At 39.8% G+C, this 20810-nt stretch overlaps 1 protein-coding gene across 1 annotated transcript; it reads right to left on the reverse strand.

Annotated features, from left to right (window-relative positions):
* Positions 1–782: 782 nt before the first annotated feature.
* Positions 783–20679, reverse strand: PRPF3 (pre-mRNA processing factor 3). Its single transcript, XM_081120490.1, has 16 exons — positions 20562–20679; positions 17801–17990; positions 17022–17152; positions 14908–15054; positions 13028–13111; positions 12616–12836; positions 11662–11968; positions 10907–11073; positions 9885–9964; positions 8224–8367; positions 6537–6636; positions 6251–6364; positions 5172–5290; positions 4806–4889; positions 3047–3108; positions 783–1142 (listed from the first exon to the last, which is right to left on the reverse strand). Exons 2-16 carry the CDS (start codon positions 17943–17945, stop codon positions 996–998), a joined length of 2052 nt encoding a protein of 683 aa, XP_080976616.1. The 5' UTR covers positions 17946–17990; positions 20562–20679; the 3' UTR covers positions 783–995.
* Positions 20680–20810: the final 131 nt, after the last annotated feature.

Here is a 20810-nt window from a genome sequence, read left to right on the forward strand (position 1 = left end):
CAGTTGCAGGCTCGATCTCCAGCCCATCAGGGTGTATGTGGGAGGCAACCAATCGATGTCTCTCTCTCACATTGATGTTTCTCTCTCCTTTCCATTCTCTCTGAATAGCAATGGAAAAAATATCCTCAGCTAAGGATTTTAAAAGAAAGGAAATAGGCTAAATTCCCATTCCACTTTACAAACTGACCCATAACATCCTCGTTGAATGTTCCGTGTCCACTTCATTTCCTGTTAAGAATACTTAGTCCTGGCCAGTGTGGCTCAGTTGAGCATCGTCCCAGGCACTGAAAGGTGGTCAGTTTGATTAGAGTCAGTGGTCAGGGCTCTTGCCCAGGTTGTGTGTTCGATCTGTTTGGGGTGCATACAAGAGGGAACAGATGGATGTTTCTCTCTCACATCGATGTTTCTCTCAAAATCAATGAAAACATATTTTTTAAAAAAACTACTACTTAGCCAAGACCAGAGGTAATCTACCACCTGACTCTATCTATTGAAGGCTGAGAGATGAACACTCATTTGTTTCCTCCTCACCCACTTAACACCTCTTTCTGCTTCACTCTGCTCCAGGAAAAGTTTTATCACTCTTGCTCCAAGATGAGTTCAGAAAATTTCTATTAGACCTCAAAAATACATACCCATTCATCCTTTCACCCATTCATATATACATAGACATCAATGACAAAATTTTCTTTTTCCACAGCAATTGCTAGAAGTCTGGAGAAAAGATCACCTGAAGACCCAAACTCTAATACCTATGAGTATGTGAAAAATATCATACAAACTTTAAAAATAACTCTTTAATCATATGCACATAAGGGGAATAAAGGGCAGCGCCAGGCTGACGGGGAAGAGAGCAATGTGTTCTCCCTTTGTCCCAATGTCGGCTTGGCACAGTTCTGAGATCACACACACATGTGGGCTGGGCTGGGAAGTAGGATAAGGGAGAGGACTGAAGAGAATAGGCGAGAGGGTGGAGGCAGGGGCTTGCAGTAGTCTCAGTCGGTGGACTCCAACACAGATTCACTTAGCGCAAGGTCCCAGTAGTGTTCAGCCCCATGCTTTTTGAAATGCTCCCGAGCCATGTTCTCTGTAGGGCACTGTTTGAACTTCATATCCCCAAAGCTCCGGTCTTTGGCTGTACCCTTGGAAAGAGACAAAATTTGTAATAAAAACACTTCAATTTCTAATTTAAATCAGATATAGTATTCTTTCATAAAACCTAGTAACACTTGTGTAGCAATGTGCCTAGCTGAACGTGATTTTATGGTAAAAGCAAGTCTAATCTCCATCTCAGATATTTGCATGCATTTTCATGAATTTATGCTTAGGGGTTTGTTTGTTTTTGACTGAATGGAGAATGAGGAGTTCTGTGCTCTGGTGCCTGGATGGTAGAGCAAGTCAGGAAGGACTACAGATGGTGGGATGGGATGAACTTGTCTCCCACCAGACCTCAAGGAATAGATTTGGTCCTTTCAGGAGAAAGGTGTTAGAGAACCAGAGGCTGAAAGGACTCTTTTCACAAGACTTAGTGAGACCCTGTGTACAAGGAGGTTTTGAGGCCAGTGATGAAGAACAACAGAGGAACAAAGGAGAGAGGGAAATGGGAGCCAGGAGGACTACTGCCAGAGAACTACAATAGATACAAAAAGATACAATACTGGGTGGAAGTGCATTCTCACCAAATGTACCAGCAGCAATGACAGTCATAAAGTGCTACCTAAAGAGGCTTTCAGGGTTCATATTCCAATAAGGAGGCTAGAGCAGATCTTGGCTTGTTTCTGAACCTGAGATACAATTTCTGAGGACACTCAGAGATAAACGGAAGAGATGAAGAGGCTGGGATATTAAATATGCAGGTGGGGACTTACGAGAAAAAAAGACCACAGGTATTATGGTTATTATGACCTAATTTGTATGAATAAATTAGAGGAATCTGGGATAAGACAGAAGGATACATGAAAAACAATTAGTAGCAATTACCTATAAAGAGTGGTCTTAAAGAATCAGGAAATCAGAAAGGGACCATTTCAGTAAGTGCATTTCTTCGTTGTTAGGATTTATTTTAATAAGCATTCACTACTTTTGTAATAATATTACTTTTATAATAAATAGTTACTGAACATGAACACATTTAAAAAATAGAAGATAAACATGAACTCAACACAGAAGAACAAAATGAAAACAATAATCACAAAGGTAGAAAATATTTACAATGTATAAAGTGTATTTTGGAGTGGAAATAAAAGGATTACTGTACTATATCAGGAAAGGATTACTGAGAAAAAAAACTTTTAATGTTTCCTAAAAAATAGGATATTTTATGCTTCAAAAGGGTGAACAAATGCTTACTTCACAAATTGGCCTGAACAAGCATATTCATTCATTCACTCACTCACTCACTCACTCACTCACTCACTCATTCATTCATTTATAACTAATACTGATTCACTAGGATTTCAGGAATGAAAGAATTGTATAATCATAAAAAAGTTCCATTTGAAGAGTGATTTAGTTACATTTTACAAAGCACCATTATATAATAATCTAATTAGGTTTTCAAACAAACAAAACCTGACAATAGGGAGGGAAAATTATATCCACATTTTATAGACAAAATAACAGTAATGGATGTTAAAAGCGACTTGCCCAGTTGCATAGCTAATAAGTAGTACTGCCCAGACTCCCAACTTTATATTAAGTTTAGTACTTCTTTCACTATATCCAGACAAAGAAAAATCCAACAATTAATTTCCCTCTTTACAGGCATCATCTATGACTATGAAATAACTCAGAAAAGGATTTATAATCTTGCCACCTGTTTTCCATATTCTTCTCCAGATGGCAGATACTAACATACTCATCAATTTAACTAAAATATAATGAGGAAGAATTTGCTGCCAAACATTTAACAATGAATTCAGAAAAACAACAACAAACCAATTGCTTAAGGGATTAGTCGTTTAGTTTTACCATTACACTGCTCCACTGAATAGCATAAACAATCAAGAATAGCTAAAGTTCTGCTCAGTGTTTAATAATCACTTACCTCCCAGACTAGTACACATTTGTTGGTTTTCTTCACAGCTTCCTCATCGGATTCCTCATCATCTGGAAAAGACAATATAGCTAAATCTTGCTCTAGATACAGACTAGAGACTAAAGTTTAGGTTCTAAACAAACAGTATTCAAATGTACCCAAATTCTTTTAAATATTGTTACCCATTACCATGTATTGGGATCAAATGTCTTTTATTACTCTTTATCCCAAATTAGACTGGAAGCTTTAAATAGGCAGGAAAATTCAACAAACACTTATTGAGCACCTACTGTGTATCAAAAGCTGTGCTGGGTACTGGGAATAAGTAGATAAAACAAGCAATCAAAAATAAAAACTTGTCCCAAGCACTCTGAGAACCAGGCTTCAGATGCCAACATGATAAGAGTTCGTTTTCTAGGAGGTTTTAGTCTAATGAAGAAGGAGGGTAGATATAGCAAATGAAAATAGGAACACTTGCAAAAGAAAATATAGGTCAATTATAGTGAAAAATATACTTTGTAAGGTTCAAAAATACATGTTAGGTAAAATTTTAAAAGATAAGGCTCTCTGCATGTGTTAAATGCCAACCAAGGTTTTCAAAGAAGAGAAAAATGAATATTGATAGAAAAATGATGGCCAGGAGTATGTCAAATATATGTATATATTTGATAAGATAAAGCTGGGCACAAGAACGACAAGTATATTTTCTTGAACAAAGCAGAAAGCTTTTTTTGATCAGAAAATCGTTTTTTGTTTGGCTTTCAACTCTTTAAAAAAAAAAAGTTTTTATTGATTTTAGAGAGAGGGAGGGAGAGAAACATAAATGATAAGAGAGAATCATCGATTGGCTGCCTCCAACCCCCGCTTAGCTCCCCCCCCCCCCAGATCGAGCCTGAAACCCAGGCATATGCCCTGACCAGGAATTGAACCAAGAACCTCTTGGTTCATGAGTCGACGCTCAACCACTGAGCAACACTGGCTGGGCTTGCTTTCAATTCTAAAAATAATACAGCCCTGGCCTGGCCTGTGTGGCTCAGTGGTTAGAGTGGTAGACACACACCCCTCCCCGGATTGAAGGGTTTCGGGTTTTATTCCCAGTCAAGGGCACATACCTGGGTTGCAGGTTCTCCGGGCCCTGAACCAATTGATGTCTCTCTCTCACATTGACAGTTTCTCTCTCTCTCTCCCCGCTTTTCCTCTCTCTGAAAAAGCAATGGAAAAATTATCCTCGGAGGAGGATTAACAAAAATAATAGTAACACAGCCCTGGCCCTGGCCAGTTTGTCTCAGTGGTTAGAGTGTCAGCCCAAGGACTGAAGGGTCTCGGGTTCAATTCCAGTCAGGGGCACATACCCCTATTGAGGGCTCAATCTAGGGCCCCAGTCTGGGAGCGTGTGGGAGGCAACCAATCAATGTGTGTCTTTCACATTGATGTTTCTCTCTCCCTCTCCCCCCTCCACTCTCTCTGAAAAGCATTGGAAAAAATATCTTTGGGTGAGGATTAAAAAAAACTAATAATACAGACAATGCACATATTACAGCGAAACTGGTAGAAAGGCCTTAAAGGACAGAAGAACGAACACTCATGCACATGACCATATAATAAATATAAATATTGTATGAATGTCTAGCATGCTCATAGTCCAAATGGGTCTAAAATTCCTGAACATTATCCAATGTTAGCAAGAATGTCAGAGGGAGGGAAACAGGTGAATGGACAGACACCCCCCCCCCCAACTCCCACTTAATCCCTTCTAACCCCCATTCACCATCTCCCTTTGTGTTAGATGTCTGTTCATCCCACTTTATCCGATGCAGCATAAGACGCTTAAATTTCTTCTGGGACTTGGGGCCTGGAAACAGAAAAGGAGAATTTTGCCAGAGTTGTGGAAGATGGTGGGGTAAGAAAAAACCTCTGGGTTCATTCAATGTTCAGACATTAATATGGTGGTTGAAGCAATCCCAGAAACCACATCTTAGGTCCTTTTACTCCAATAAACACAGAAACAGGCCCAGGATATTACACCCAGGTGTAGTTCTAAAATACTATCTTTTTCTTCTTTCTCCCACCACGCTAATCACTTCAAGGTGTAGGGCTGCCTGGGGACAATCTCCCTCAGTTTTTTCAGACTCACCCCCTTCCACTACTACCACGTTGACATCCTTGTGCAGTACCACCACCCCTGTCAGGTACAGTTGCCCAGCATTGGCCTCAATCTTGAACTTCTTGGCTGGGTTGCTCAAATTTCGAACTCTGGAGAAGGGAAAGTTTAGTTATGGCTTTCATTTTGGCATTGATACCTGCCTGAATGGAATGGCAAATAAATAGATGAATCCAAAATGATTTTCTAAAAACGACTGTCTTTGGAGTAAGCAAATATACTGATGCTTAAAAGGTAGAACTGATGAGTCTAGACATATTTCCACTGTCTTATACTTCTTCAAAGTCTAGCACTGGACACCTTAAAACAAACAGCAGTTAATCAAAATTTATTCTAGATGCTTAGGAATGTAGTTACAATGCTATCCATAAAAAATTTCTAGACGGATACATGAAAAACTGTCAGTAGCAATTATCCATAGGGAATGGTCCTAAGGGATCAGAGAATAGGAAGGGGACTTCCCCTTAAGTGCTCTTCTGTATTGTTAGAATTTTTTATCTTAATAAGGATTCACTACTTGTATAATAAATGTACCACTTTTATAATAAATAATTACTAAACATGGTCACATTTAAAAAACAAAAGACACACATGCACTCAACATCAAAATAAAACCATTAAACCAACACAAAGGTAAAAAATATTTACAACGTATAAAGTGCATTTTGGAGTGGGAATAAAAGGATTACTGCAGTACATCAGGACAAGGATATAGTTACTGAAGACACTTTTAATGCTTCCTGGAGAAACAGGGTATTTTATGCTTCAAAAAGGATAAGTGATCTTTAGTTCACATCTTGGCCTGAACAAATATATATATATTCATTCATTCATTTTTCAGAACTATTACTGGTTCACTAAGAAGACCTCAGAGACAGAAGAATAACCCTCACCACTGTAAAAGATTTAGTAACTCCTGCTTCACACTAGGGTCATTTAAAGAAAGTAGGGGCTGATGTTAGTTATGCTTTTAGACCATAGTGATTCTGCCCCAAGGACTTGGAAAATGTTTTGGTATTTCTAAGGGAAAGGCTACCAGTTTGGACACCTACCTATATACAGATATGTGTACCCCCTGTGAAATGTCTTCTTTAAGCTTTTTAATTTTCTTGACCTTTCTCTGTTCTGCTGTAAGTTTTCGGGCAGCGTTGGCCTCTTCATGCGCTCTGTCGTGACAGGAAGGACATCCACAAGTGAGAAAGGCATTGAAGATCAGAGGCAGGGCTGAGGGAAAGAGAGAGCAACGGAGGACTCTCCCCTCCCTTCAAATGTGGATCCCCTAGAAAAGTTTGGGAAAAATACTTGCCCTGGGTTTCCACCCAATCCCATGGCACTTACTTTTGTCTTTTTGCCATCTGAGCTCTGACATGGGCTTCTACCTTCGTGGGGTCTTGAACAGCTTCTGTTCCTAATACTCGCATCAAATTAGAAATTCTCACTGCAATGGGAAGGGAACAGAAATCAATCTCCTAAATTGCTTCTCCAGCTGGAACAATCAATCTTCTTTTCTCTACAAATTCATATTGTTTACCTATTTCAAATCTGCTGAAAACTCACTTCTTTAAAAAACTCCTACCTTGAAAAGTCCATACAATTAACTCAGCATTTATGGACGTTCACACAATTAATCTAAATAGTTGGTATGCATTAAATTTATGAAAGACAAGGAACTTAATTTTTTTCTTCTTTTTTTGGGGAACTTAATTTTTTTAAGTGTCCTTGTTTTTTATTATTATTTTTATTTATTTAATATATCTTTATTGATTTCAGAGAGAGGCGAGGGAGAGAGACAGAAACATCAGTGATGAGAGAGTCATTGATCGGCTGCTACCTCCTGCACGCCCCCGACTGGGGATCAAGCCCGCAACCAGAGCATGTGCCCTGATCACCTGGATCCTAGGTGGACGCTCAACCGCTCAGCCACACCTGGCCAGGCTTTATTATTTTTAAAAAATACTTTTAAAAAATTTAATTATTTTTAGAGAGAGGGGAAGGGGAGGGGGGGAGGAGAGGGAGGGGAGGGAGGAAGAGGGAGGGGGAGGGGGGAGGGAGGGACATCGATTTGTTGATCCACTTATTTATACATTTATTGGTTGATTCCTGTATGTGCCCTGCCCAGGGATCAAATCTACAACCTTGAAGTATTGGGATGATGCTCTAACCAACTGAACTACCTGGCCAGGGATATTGTTTTTTTTATAAATGAATTTACTGGGGTTACACTGGTCAATAAAATTATATAGGTTTCAAGTGTACAATTCTACAATATTATTATCTGCACATTGTATTGTGCACTCACCATCCAAAGTCTAGTCTCCTTCTGTCACCATTTATCCCCCATTTACCCTTTTTCACCTGAGGAACTTAATTTCTTTGGTATTTTCACTCTGATAATAGCATTTAGTAAAAGATCCTATACATAACAGTGCTCACTCAAAATATTACTGAATGACAATGGAATGAGGTTTTTTTAACTTTTCATTTTTTTTTAATTTTTTTTTTCTTTGTTTTAAATATGTCTTTATTGATTTCAGAGAGAGGACAGGAGAGGGACAGAGAGACAGAAACATCAATGATGAGAGAGTCATTGATCAAGCCTGCAACCCGGGCATGTGCCCTGACCAGGAATCGAACCCCGATCGCCTGGATCCTAGGTTGATGCTCAATCGCTGAGCTACGCCCGGCCGGGCTTAACTTTTCATTTTTCAAATATTAAGAATTACATACATAACAACTCTATACAAATAGCGAAACTACTATCTTTATGAATTTCAAGAGCATTATTCTTCAAGGAAGATCAGTGTGTTATATATGATCAATAATACTTAAAATAAACATTAACTACCTCGACAATCAATATGTTGATGTATCTGAGTAAGATAGTAGAAAATTTGGGAAAGGAAAAAAAAGAGCCAATAAATGGTTCTGAGAAACAAAAAGCACCCAAATATAGAGATGCTAATGTTCCTCTAGAATTACAGAGATAAACATGCTACCCTTTCATCCCTGCTTTTAAAAAATGTACCTTTGGGTTCCGGAGGAGGCATCAGGCCCAGCCTGACTTTCTCTTGTAGCTCCTTCTGTGCTTCCCTCCGTGTTTGCCTTCGAAGCTTCTTCTGTTCCTTCTTGGTAAGATATACCCCCAGAGTAACTGGTGTGTCATTGTCAACTGTTAATCAGAGAAATGAATGTACTAAAGCAATAAGCATATTAAAGGGACTATCAATCACATTAAAAGAATCTTTAGTTTAATTGCTTGGTTATTTTTAGGTTGTGACAGTGGTAGTAAGGTTATATTTTTAAAAAGTATTCCTTTCTTTCATGAGTAGTGTTCTCACTTGATTTTTTTTTAAAGCAACTGAACCCTTTATCAACTGAAATTCAGCAAATATAGAAAACAAAATTAGAGCTGCTCTGGTCTCTCTGCTTGGAGATTTTGAGTAGGTGGGAGGTTATCTAGAATCCCATTTAGATCTCACCTCCTGAACCTCAATGTTTCTATGTAATACAATTTGAAAACCACTGGCAAAGATGATAAAATTTGTAATTTTAGAGTTATAGGGAATGGAAAAAAATCATCTGGATCCCCAAAGCAGATTTACACACCTTTTTAAAACAAACACTACCCATCCCCACATTCTTCTAATGATTCACACTGATAACAGCTAAGTAGACTTTTAGTAAAATTCAATATTATACCTTGTATTAGCTAAAGATCTCAGTCTATTTTTCTGAAGTTACTGGAGACACTGGCAAGCAAATTTACTAATTGAGGTATTATCTCCTCTGATGAAAGCATTCAAGTCTTTTATGATCTGCACAACTTTTTTGTTTTGTTTTGTTAATCCTCACCTGAGGATATTTTTTCCACTGATTTTTAGAGAGAGTGGAAGGGAGGTAGTGGAGGGAAGAGGAAAGAGAGAGAGAGGGAGAGAGAGAGGGAGGGGGAGAGAGAGAGAGAGAGAGAGAGAGAAACATCGATGTGAAAGAAACACGATTGGTTGCTTCCCTCATGTGCCCCCACTGGGGCCAGGGATGGAACCTGCAACCCAGGTACGTACCCTTGACAGAGAATTGAACCCGAGACCCTTTGTTGCTTAGGCTCACGCTTTAACCACTGAGCCACATTGGCCAGGGCTGATCCGCATAACTCTTAAAGAAGGCATATCAGTTACTGTTATCTCTACATATGAAAAAATTCTGTGTTCTAAGTGATTTACTCAAGGGATTCAGCTAGTTAAAAACATAGCCTATCTCTTTTGACTGAGCCAATACACTTTTGCTACAAAAATGATAGAGAGAAAGGCTAAGGACAAAGATCAAAGGGCCTGAATTTAGAGTTGACATAGAAGACTGGAGTTGGGAGTCAACACTATGGCAAACACCCAACTTGTAAATACACATCAGTGAGGTCCTCTTTAGATTAGGCCTCAGTGCTCTAGAGCTCCACTGTCCAATACTGTAGCCACTAGCCACTAGTACCATTTAAATGTAAATTAAATTGAATAAAATAAAAAATTCAGTCCCTCAGTTGTATTAGTGCAGCTCAGTTTTCAAGTGCTCAATAGTCACACGTGGACAGTGGCTACTTAACAGACAGCGCAGATACAGAACATGTCCATTATCACATAAAGTGCTATTGGTTAATACTTCTCTAGAGCCTTGACTGAGTAATCTATGTATTACCTGGAGGGTTGAGCTGGGCTGGATGTTCAACAAGATTTGTGATTCCAAAATAATCTTCTCTCTTGGGATTTTGCTCTGTACTAAAATTGGAGGAAGAAGGGAAAACAGGATATGTGGATAGAGACAATTCCAACAGGGGGAGACTCATAAACGCAATGAAAAAAAATCCACTCGCTATAATGTACTCAAGCACTTTTTAGTATTTGCATACCTATAATGTGTAATTATATTACACATAATTTTCAAGATGAGAAAACTGGGTCCCACTAAGGTTGGATGCACTCTCCACACCAGTTATTTTCAATCTTCTTTCTACTCTAACACTCCTGATGGATACCACATTCTCTCATTAGTAACAATAATTCCCTACGACAGTGGCTGACAAAGGGAAGTTAAGGAAAGGCTGAGACACAGCCTCCTAAAGCCATGTATCAGAATGATAAAGCAGACATAATTAATGTTCTCCAAATGTTTTTTAAATTTTTTAAATTTATTGGAGTAACATTGGTTAATAAGGTTATATAGGTTTCAAGTGTGTATCTCCACAACACACGATCTGTAAACGGCATTGTGTGCCCGCCACCCAAAGTCAAATCATCCTCTGTTACCATATATTTGGCTCCCTTTACCCTTTTCCAACTGTTTCTTATATGCTTTATTTACCATTCTCTTCTCCAACAACTAAGAATCCTTGCTCTATTCTAGAACTGGATCTTTAAGAAACATAAACACCTATTACAAGTATCAAAAAAATGTAAGAAAACAAATATGCTAAAAACAAATAACAATGTATAACAAAAGCACATAATTTATATATCTGCTTTTTTAGACTATTTGTGCCCATTCCTTCTACATTAACCCAAAAAACTAAAAATAACCCATAAAACATATTCCTTACAAGTACATGAGCTTGTGTACAGTTACTTGTTTCTCTTGAATTTTAAATTTTTACTTAATGCATAAGTATCATCTCTCCCAATAAAACTCTAGCCTTATGAAAAGGAATTAACTAACAAACTCACAGGTCAAAGCCATTGGGGATGATGTAAGAGTCCCACCATTCAATTTCCGGAATATCTCCTTCCCTTAACTCCTTCTTAGGAGCAATGAGGGCCAGCCTAGTTGAAGTATGGATGCCTGTTTTTCGAGCTGCCTGTGAGATTTCTGCCTGCAGCTTCTCCAGTTGAGCCTAAGGACAAGATAAACCAAGACAGGAAGAAAAATTGGAGTCACAGAAAACAAGGAAGTGGTAGAAGCCCAAACTTTAAAATATTCCCTTGTTGAACTCTACACCTAATGTAACTAGTTCATAATTTCTGAAAGCTTAGAAAAATGACGGTGAGATTTACATATATCTCACCCTCATCACTACCCCTTCACCCCAGTGAGTGCCTGCAGCAAATGTGCAGAAATGGAATTTTATGAAAACCTGATTCTGAGGATGAAAATGAGAAGGCAAATTGAATATACAGTCAATTCAACTCTCCAAGTGTGTGGATTGTCTGCAGTAAATTTTAACACTAAGATAGCTTTCCTCAATCACACAAGGGGTTTTTTGAATTGTTTCCCTCCACTGTTATTTGGATGTGGAGAATTTTCAAACTCAATTTTATTTCTACCTAAGTAGAAAGTAATTAAGAAGACAAATCAGCTAAGAATCAAGTCTAATTCCCTTAAGCACTGAGAACTGAGCTGACAGTATTTTAGGACTGTATTCACCTTCCTTTGTCACCTTCCTAACTTCTTGAAGTTCTAGGTTATATTCTAAGCCAGATACCTTTGTCCGTAATCGTTGGGCAATCTTCTCAAATTTGCCCTTGTCGTGGAATTTAAAAGTGCGTCTCTGCCGCTGGGAAGGGGCAATTGAGACTCGGGGGTCAAAAAAGGTATTCGATTCCATGTCTTCCGATGGCTTTTCTTTAAGCTGTTGCTTGAATTGTTCCCTCTTCACAGCACGAATATTGGCCTTCAGAGTCGGCATGCGGTGCGTCAGCTCGATTTCTTTGCCTGTTGCATCTACAGTGCGACCTTGTTCATCGAGAATCAGTGGTGTAGGTTTAGTTTGATCTTTTAACTCAACCTTCCTGAAAAATGGCCCACAAAGAAATAAATTGCATATGGAACAATAAGGCAAACAAAAAAAATAGAAAATAAAACAAATCAAAATCCAACAAAGACAACCACGTGAACCAATTCTAGGGAACATAAACCCATAGGTGAATAGTAACATCTTGATTAAAAACACCAAACCGGATATTTGAACACAGAGTGCAATCAGATGAAACTGATAAATTACATTGATATGAATTTGCAATCCTCTTTCTTTACTCCTGAATTCTTGGGTCAGATAAGGGATACCAAACCAATCATGGGTGCTAAAGATGAAGCCTATCATCTTTACCCAGTTGTAGAGAACTCTCAGATATGGTCTCACCTAAATGTGGTTTATTGGATATAGCTGAGTTAGGAACCAAGTGACCTGAGATTCTATTCCTTTCAATTTTAGATGAACCATCTTAACCTGTGCTACCAATTATAAAAAGATTATAAACTCTGCAACAAGGAAACCAAGAGAATAAATTCGATTAGTATTTACTGAGCATATGTAAGAAATATCTAACTGTGTGAGAAATGATTTAGGTTCCTTAGAAGAAGAGGATCAATAACATTCTAAGGTATTTATTGCTTCTCAAGCTTCAGATACAAGGGGTTCCATGAAATAGATACTCACGGGGGAGCAATGCCCATGGCATGAAGATTGGCCAGGCCCACCATGTTGGCATTGCCGATGAGCCCTGGCTTCAGCGCCAGCTGGGCTTGGATACGGGCTTGTAGTTCAGCTGCTTTCCTTGCCTTCTCAATGGCATCATTCATGAAAGTGGCAGCCTGAGAGGGCTGAATAGTGTTGCCAATTGGAAGTCGCTCTGGTTGGGAGGAGGAAGAAGTCTTTGGCTGTGACACAGAGAAAAAGAAATCAGAATTAGATGGATTAGGCAGGCAGGCAGGCAGACATGTGCGTGCACACACACACACACAGTGGTAGACTGTGGAGTGAAGCATGCAGTCACTTCTAGATTCATTTGAATAGATGGCAAGAAATTCTGTGCTAAATGATTCTTTTCAGAGTAATCTAAGCACAATACCTGAGGTGTAGGGGGGCTGATGAAACTCAGTTGTTTTTTCCTCTCCTCAATTTGTCGTGTTGCTGCCTCCATCATCTGTTTGATCTGCTCACGGGGGTGAGGGAGAGTTGAAAGAATGTTAATGTCTCTTTCTTATTTCTCGCATACAGGTTCCTAAATCCAAAGGGCTTTCAGGTCTAGAGGCCTAAAATATTTTGAATGACTACATCATATTCTGCCTGTATCATAGGCTAGAAAATTTAGTAAAGATAAAACTACACAGCTGAACACTGGAATTTTCAACCCAACTTCCCAAGGCAGGACTGGCATGTTAGGTAGTAACACAGCTTGATGACTAAGACTCTGGAGTAAGAAAAACCTGAGTTTGAATCTTAACTCTGCCACTTAATGTCTATGTGACCTTGGATATCGTATTTAATCCCTAAACCTCCAAGAGTCTAAAAGGGGTAAAAATAGTAGTACTTACCTACCAAGGCTATTGTGAGCATGTAAAACTCCTAACAGAACCCACACAAATCATTATGCCTCCTTTTTTTAAAATCATGTTATTGGTCCCTGAATTACTAGTTTGGGTAACCAGAGATGACAATACAAAGACCTGCTTCATAGTCTCTGCAAACCCCTTCTTCTGTCCTATAGAAGTTCAGGATGATAAGCTTTGAAAATACATTCAAATAGCTCTTCTCAAATTTTCCAAGAGAACTGGTGTCAAGGGGCTGCAAGATATATTTAATTTTATTGATTGATTTTTCAGAAAAAGAAGGGGCAGCGGGGAGAAAGAAAGAGAAACATTGACATGTTGTTCCATTTATTTATGCATTCATCGGTTGCTTCTTGTATGTGCCCTGACTGGAGATCAAACCCACAGCTTTGAAGTATTGGAACAACACTCTAACCAACTGAGCTATCTGGCCAGGGTGCTCCAAGATATTTTTTAAAGTTTATTTTTAACATTTTTTTTTTCAGTAGGTGATACAGTTACATAGTTCAAAATGTAAAAAGTACAAAAGGGTATATTGTAAACTCTTCCACCCCTCCCGTTAAAAAAACATCATTATCTGTTTCATTACTTTCAGAAATATATAAGCAAACCTATCCACCCAATGGAATATGTCCATATATACATATCCCCCCCGCCCCCAAGAAATTTTAAATGGTACAAGTTACTGCTTATATGGTATCAAAATTGTTTAATAGTACCCATTAAAAACAACAACAAAAAAAACAACCCAGAGCCCTAGCCGGTTTGGCTCAGTGGTTAGAGCGCTGACCCTCAGATTGAAGGGTCCCAGATTCAATTACGGCCAAGGGGTCGTACTTCAGTTGCAGGCTTGATCCCGGCCCAGGTCGGGGCACATGCAGGAGGCAACCAATTGATGTGTCTCTCTCACACTGATGTTTCTCTCTCTCTCCCCCTTTCTTTCTCTCTCCCTCCCTTCTACTCTCTCTGAAAGCAAAGGAAAAAATATCCTTGGGTGAGGATAAAAAAAAAAATAAGTAAAACCCAGATAATTCCTACTAAAAAATTTAAAGTGGATTATACCTTCTCTGAATTATATTTGGAAATTCTCCTCTGCCATCAAGCTGAGTTCTGATTATTTCAGTCATTTTCTCAATGACTCAACGAGGTAGATAACTAGGCAAATGAAGTATGTAACACACCTTGATTGCCACATAATAGGTGCTCAGTAAATGCCATTTCATTAACCTCAAACTGGAATATTCCTGGTTAACCCAAGGAATGATGAAACATAAAACAGGGAGTAAAAGTTCCCCAATACTAAACACTAATTCACATCGATGCCACAATAAATCTGGATCCATGAATCTCTTGCTTCTTCGACTTACAAAATTACTGTTTCTAGTTCTTAATTACTAACCTGGAGCTTAGTCAGCATGCCAGGGCTCTCTGAGGGAGGCCCAGGGATCACTTCTGGCTCCTCTTCCACCTCCTCAAAACGGGGTATCCGTCGCTTCTTTACTCCTGATGATTCCTTGGAGATCTCTGAGTCATCACCAAACACTTCCTAAGGGAACCCAAGATGAAAGAAGAGTTGTATCCCTGCCCATGGGAGAAGAGAAGAATCATCCTAGTTCCTATCAGCATTCTGTGGCATTTCCCAGAGTCTTCTAGACCCTCCACCAAATGGATCATCTCACCCAACTTCATCATTCTCCCACTCCAGTCAAGCAAATTTCATCCCCATGTCCTTATAAATGTGCCCATTTCAAGGTCTTTGCAAATGCTACTGCCCACATGTGTAATGATCTCCCTCAACTTTTCCACAACCCCTGTTCTAAATCCTGCCTAAAACTCACCTCCTCCAGGAAGTTTTCCTCATTAATAATCTCACCCCACTCTGATCAAGCTGTTGTTTTGCCTCCTCTTAGCACTTAATAGTTTGTGTCATACTATGTAAAATTACATTCTGCTTGCCAAGTGTTAAGTCTTTCAATGTTAGTTCTTTCTCCCAACTAGAGTCTAAGCTCTTCCAGGACAGGGGCTTTCTCTTTCTTCTTCAGTACTCCCCAATAACACTTTGTTCTTATCAAACAATGGGAACTTATATATGTTGACTGATTTGCAAGGTGAATTTAACAGGACCAAGAATGGCCAACTGTAAGGGACAATGGGAAAAAGCAAATGTACACACCGGTGGTAGGCTTTGGGTGACATCCCCTCTTCACTAGGAGGGCTCGTGTTTTGCAAGGACATATCCTCGGCCAGGGGCGAGCGCTTCCTGGAACTCCTACAGTTCAAGAAAAAGGACTCTCCCATAATATATTGTGTGGGGTCGGGACGTGAATGGACCAAAATGGGACCCATATCCCAAGGCTATCTAGATACCTCCTTCAAGAAACCATTTTTATTAATCCCATCTACAGCAGCATGCCCTGTCATAACTAATCTTCACTCTACAGATCTGTGTATACTGTGAATCAAGCATTCCCCTTTAAACATTATAAAATTCAACAAAAGTCTACAATCAACCCTAAAATTTCATGAAATTGCTACTCAGCTTTTATAATTTGTGCCTATTTTGTTGTGCTCCACACACCTCCAACCCTTAAATTGCAAATTCCTTTAAGGCAAGGACTTATTCTCATTCCTCTGATCACAACCCCCTCCCACCCCGCCCCCCATGCCCTAAACACAAAGAGCACAGGAATGTCCATTTCTCTTGGTTCCATAGCCTGGCCACGGACCAAGCAGACATTGCTTATTCACCCTTTGTGCCTCAGAAAAAGCAAAAGGATAGCCAAGGTATCAAAAGCACTTTGGAAGGTTTGATGAAAGTCACAGAAAATATTTTTTCAAAAGAGAGAGACAGAAAAGAGAGATCAGCTACTTGACACTGCAACTATTTAAACAGGTCATGACCAATCAGCAACCACAGAATAAAAAGTGAAGTAGGTAAAGGAATAACGATGGTCCCTTTAAGTTCTCTACTCATGGGGCCACATGATTAGCAATATGCTATATAGAAAAATGGAAGGATCTCCAGACATATAGTAAATAATAATTGTGGTCAGGTATCCCATCTACAAGTCTACTTGCAGAGACACCTCTATAAAGGAGCAATAAGAAGGTCTACAGCTCAGGTAGCAGTGGAATCATATTCTGAAGAAATCTATTACGCATCAAGAAAATCGAAGCATAAAATCTTAGATCAATCAATTTATAGATAGTAGTAAAGAGGAGAAAAAGAGACAGGGAAACATGAGAACCAAAACTTCTGTGTATGAAAAAAGGGCAAAGTTATCAAATGTTTCCTTGGAATATTTCAACCCATGAACTTAGTCATTTCCATAAGATGGTGATAATATAAGTTATTATACTGTATATATACACCCCCTCTACTTTACAGTCTAAGTACCTCTCTTGAATATTAGGTGTTCTAACAGTGTATCAAAGTATCAGCCAGGTAAGCTCAGCAACTTTGTTACCATTCAAAACACTCCCGAGTTCATCAGATAGTTAACTGTAACCTACCTTTAGCTCTCGTTTTCTGCTCCTGTCACTGCTAGACTTGGAATGTCTAGAGCTTCGGCCTTCCTCTACAGCCTCAAACAGTTTGTCCACAAATCGGAGAGTAGAATCATCAAGAAAAGGTTTCAGATGGTCTGACAGGAAAAAAAGAGGTGGTAGGGTTGAAAAGGTAAGAGTACTTTAGTCCAATACCAGGCATATAACAGACACCAACACTGGAAATATATCCCTGGGGGGAGGGAAATATTTCCTTAAGTCTTTTGTAGGATTCCCATTAGTTCTCTTACATTGAGTGACTTCACACTATGAGGTAAAAATACAGTTATAATTTTTTACAGTAGGAAGTAAGTAGCATAGCCAGAGTAACCTATTTGTTGAGCATCAAACTTTAGGATGAAAAAATCTCCCTAACTCTTCCCTAAATAGCATGTTGTCGGAGATTATCATTAACAAAATCTATCTCCCTCAGCTTTTTCAGGTATTTTATAGCAACTTCTATATATTTAGATGTCAACCTAATCTGAATGTACCCACCTCACTTTAAAATATTTCCTAAGTAAATTTAACTTAGGTAACTCAGTACAGTGGCCAAAGGAAGTTAGTTTGAGATTCAAAATATGTCACAAAAATAAAAAATAAGAGAAAAAGCAAAATTAGTTATTTGAGGTATTTCCATTATAATGCAAGAAAAAAAAAATGTAGCCAGACCCTTTCGGGGAAGTTCAAAGCAGTGTTTGGGGTCATCTCATATGGTAAGTCAAAAGATTCAGAAAGGTACATACCAGCTGCCTTCTTCTTGTCCATGCCCTTCCCCACACAGTTCAGTGCTGCTGTGACCACTGTGGGCTCTGAGAAACCTAGTACCCTCTTCACTGTCTTCTCTATCCATGGTTTTAGCTCATCCAGCTCTCTCTTAGACAGTGCCATTCTTCAGGAAGGGGAGGATAGCTCAAATGGAGTTTTATACTGCACCTAAAAAGAAATCAGGAAAGACTTAAGTTAGACAATAGGAAAAAACCAAAGTGATTCCAGGCAATGGCTAGTACAACAGGAATGCCTTTCCCACCCCTATTCTTAATCCTTAGGCAAGTTCCTCCACTTTATTTCAAGCCAAATACTTTCCCTAAGACCCCTACTTCACAGCAGAAAGAACTACATTCTGTTTGCTTTTTAACTCTAACTCAGTATCAATGGGTCAATAAAATCTGTGGAACAAACAAACAAATCCTGGGAATAACGCAGTCTGAGAAATGAGTTCTAGCCCTGGCCACTGTGGCTCAGTTCATTGGAATCGTCCTATGCACGGAAAGGTTGCCTGCTCAATTCCCAGTCAGGGCACATGCCCGAGTTGTGGGGTGGATCCCCTGTGGGGGGCGTGCAGGAGGCAGCAGATCAATGTTTTTCTCTTTCTCTTCCTCCCTCCCTTCCCCTCTCCCCCAAAACCAATCAATAAATAAAAAAATAAGTTCTAGCTTCTTTTTTGATCCCGTCATGTCAACAAGGGCTAGCAAACTTCTAACATGAAAACAAGAATGAAAAAAGCCCACCCAGAGGCCAGCTTTTCTACTTCTAAGCAAGCACTCCTTAACTCAGCCCTGACCTATAGGTTTCCTTTCTTTTAAGGGATGCAAATAAGGGAGGGCTTATTCAGGTCAGTTATCCTATAGTAAACCTTATAATCCTAAGGACTGTTTTGTCACATTTTTCTGAAGTCATATTCATCCCAGTGAGAATTCTATACCCAGGTAATTTTCTCTCATGTTCTATAGGGTCTCTGTCAGTTGACTTGGTAAGAGTAATGTCTCAGCTCAGAAAAGAATATCCTCCTTCTGGATGTTCTCTTTGCTTTTTCACCTTTATTCTCCCACTTTTTAGCTTAGCAGAAAAAAACACTATCATAAAGGACTCTCTACAACAAATCCTTGTTATTTAACTCAAGTTAGTATAATTCTTAAACATTACTCATGTTTACATTTTGATCTCCTACCTAAATCTCAGAACTCCTCATGAACATAAAGTACATTTTATTTCCCCGATTTTCCCCATAATGCCTAAAGTGAATAACTGCACTGACTTCAACTTTCAAGCTAACTTCCCAGTAGTGCCACATATCAAGGTCTGATCTGGGAGTCAATCTTTCAAGATTTTTTAAAAAATATATCTTAATTGATTTCAGAGAGAAGACGGGAGAGAGAGAGACAGAAACGTCAATGATGAGAGAGCTGTCATTGATTGGCTGCCTCCTGCAAGCCCCTGGCCTGGGGATCCAGCCCGCAATCCAGACATGTGCCCTGACCAGGAATTGAACTGCGATCTCCTGGATCTTATGCTCAACTGCTGAGCCACGCCCAGCTGGGCCAATCTTTCACGATGTTTTAAGATAACGATACAGTCTGATTAACTTCTACATTCTTGACAGGTTAATCCTCTTTAAGATCTGATGCTAAACTGTATTTAATTTTGGTATAACCATGTGAAGCTAGTAGATTGAAGTCATGAAACTAGGACTGAAAAGATTTTATGTCTCAGTGACACATTACATGAACAAGTTTTATGGTGACTCTACTCATCCATCATGAGATAGCAGTATAACCTATCAATCTCTACATATTAAGTGTGCACTGCTCAAAAGCAGCATATTCAGATACCACAGAGTAAAGAAAGAGCTCAGAATGAACAACTGCAACACCAATCTCTACTATTTAGCAGCCTCTGGGCAAGTGAGTCTTCTAAGCCTCAGCTTACTCATCTTACAAAATGAGGACAACTGCCATGCTTAATCGTACTTAATTCATTCAATAAACATCGTGTAACTACTAAGTGTTAAGCAGCATACTGGGTGCTGAGGATATATACAACAGTGAACAAAACAGATAAGAATCCTTGCCTTAACAAGTCTTATATTCCAGTAGAATTGAATCACAGGCGACAAAGTGTAAGCAATTTGAAAATCCGAAGCAATAAACGAGGGAGCGCTCTATTGGATGAAATGTGTGCTCAAGCACTACACTAACAGATGTATTCCAGTCCATAAGATAATGTGCAAACTAAACAGGCAGTGGGCAAGAATCAAAGTTTCAAACAGCAACTAGCTTTGTCACTAATCAAATGCTGAACAACTGAGTGGGGCGTGTGTGTTTGTTATGATGTAGAAGGAGAAAGGCGGAATGATCTCTGAATGAGCAGGTGGCAGAATCCAGTCTTCTGAAGATTTCCTTACTCCGTGCACTTCACTACAACCCGCCTTACCACCCTGAAGCCCCATTCTCTTTTTGCTCTCCCCGTCTTTCCGACCGGACCCTACCCCACCTTGTTCTACCCAAACTCCTCACCTCCGAGCTAGTCTCCCCACCCTGTCCCCTTCCCGCCCCCGCCCTTTTCCTCTCAAGAATCTCATTCTAACCCGTTCTCCCACAGAACCTAGTTATCTCTCAGCTGCCTTCCCACGGAACCTTCCCGCTTCGGTCCTCCTCTCAGACTGAGCCCTGGCCTCAGGCGCTCGGACTGCAGGGCACCCCCTCTGGGCCTGGGGCCACTACTCACCTCACAAACTTCAGCCCCTGAGACGGAGCCCGAACGTTACACCGGAACCGGAAACCCTCCGACTGCTCTACGTCCTCCAGTCGCCACCGCCACCGCCGCCTCCACGCAGCGGTCCTCCAACACGTGATGGGGGAGGGCCGGCCCGCCCACTCGCGCAGCCGTAGTAGCCACCTTCCCGGCTGCAGAGCGCATGCGTGGTGGAGCCGTGAAGTTGCACCACACAAGTTCCAACCTGCTTCGTTTTCCCCA

This window comes from Miniopterus schreibersii (genome assembly GCF_964146895.1).
Source record: "Miniopterus schreibersii genome assembly, chromosome: 19".
In the NCBI taxonomy this organism is placed as follows: domain Eukaryota; kingdom Metazoa; phylum Chordata; class Mammalia; order Chiroptera; family Miniopteridae; genus Miniopterus; species Miniopterus schreibersii.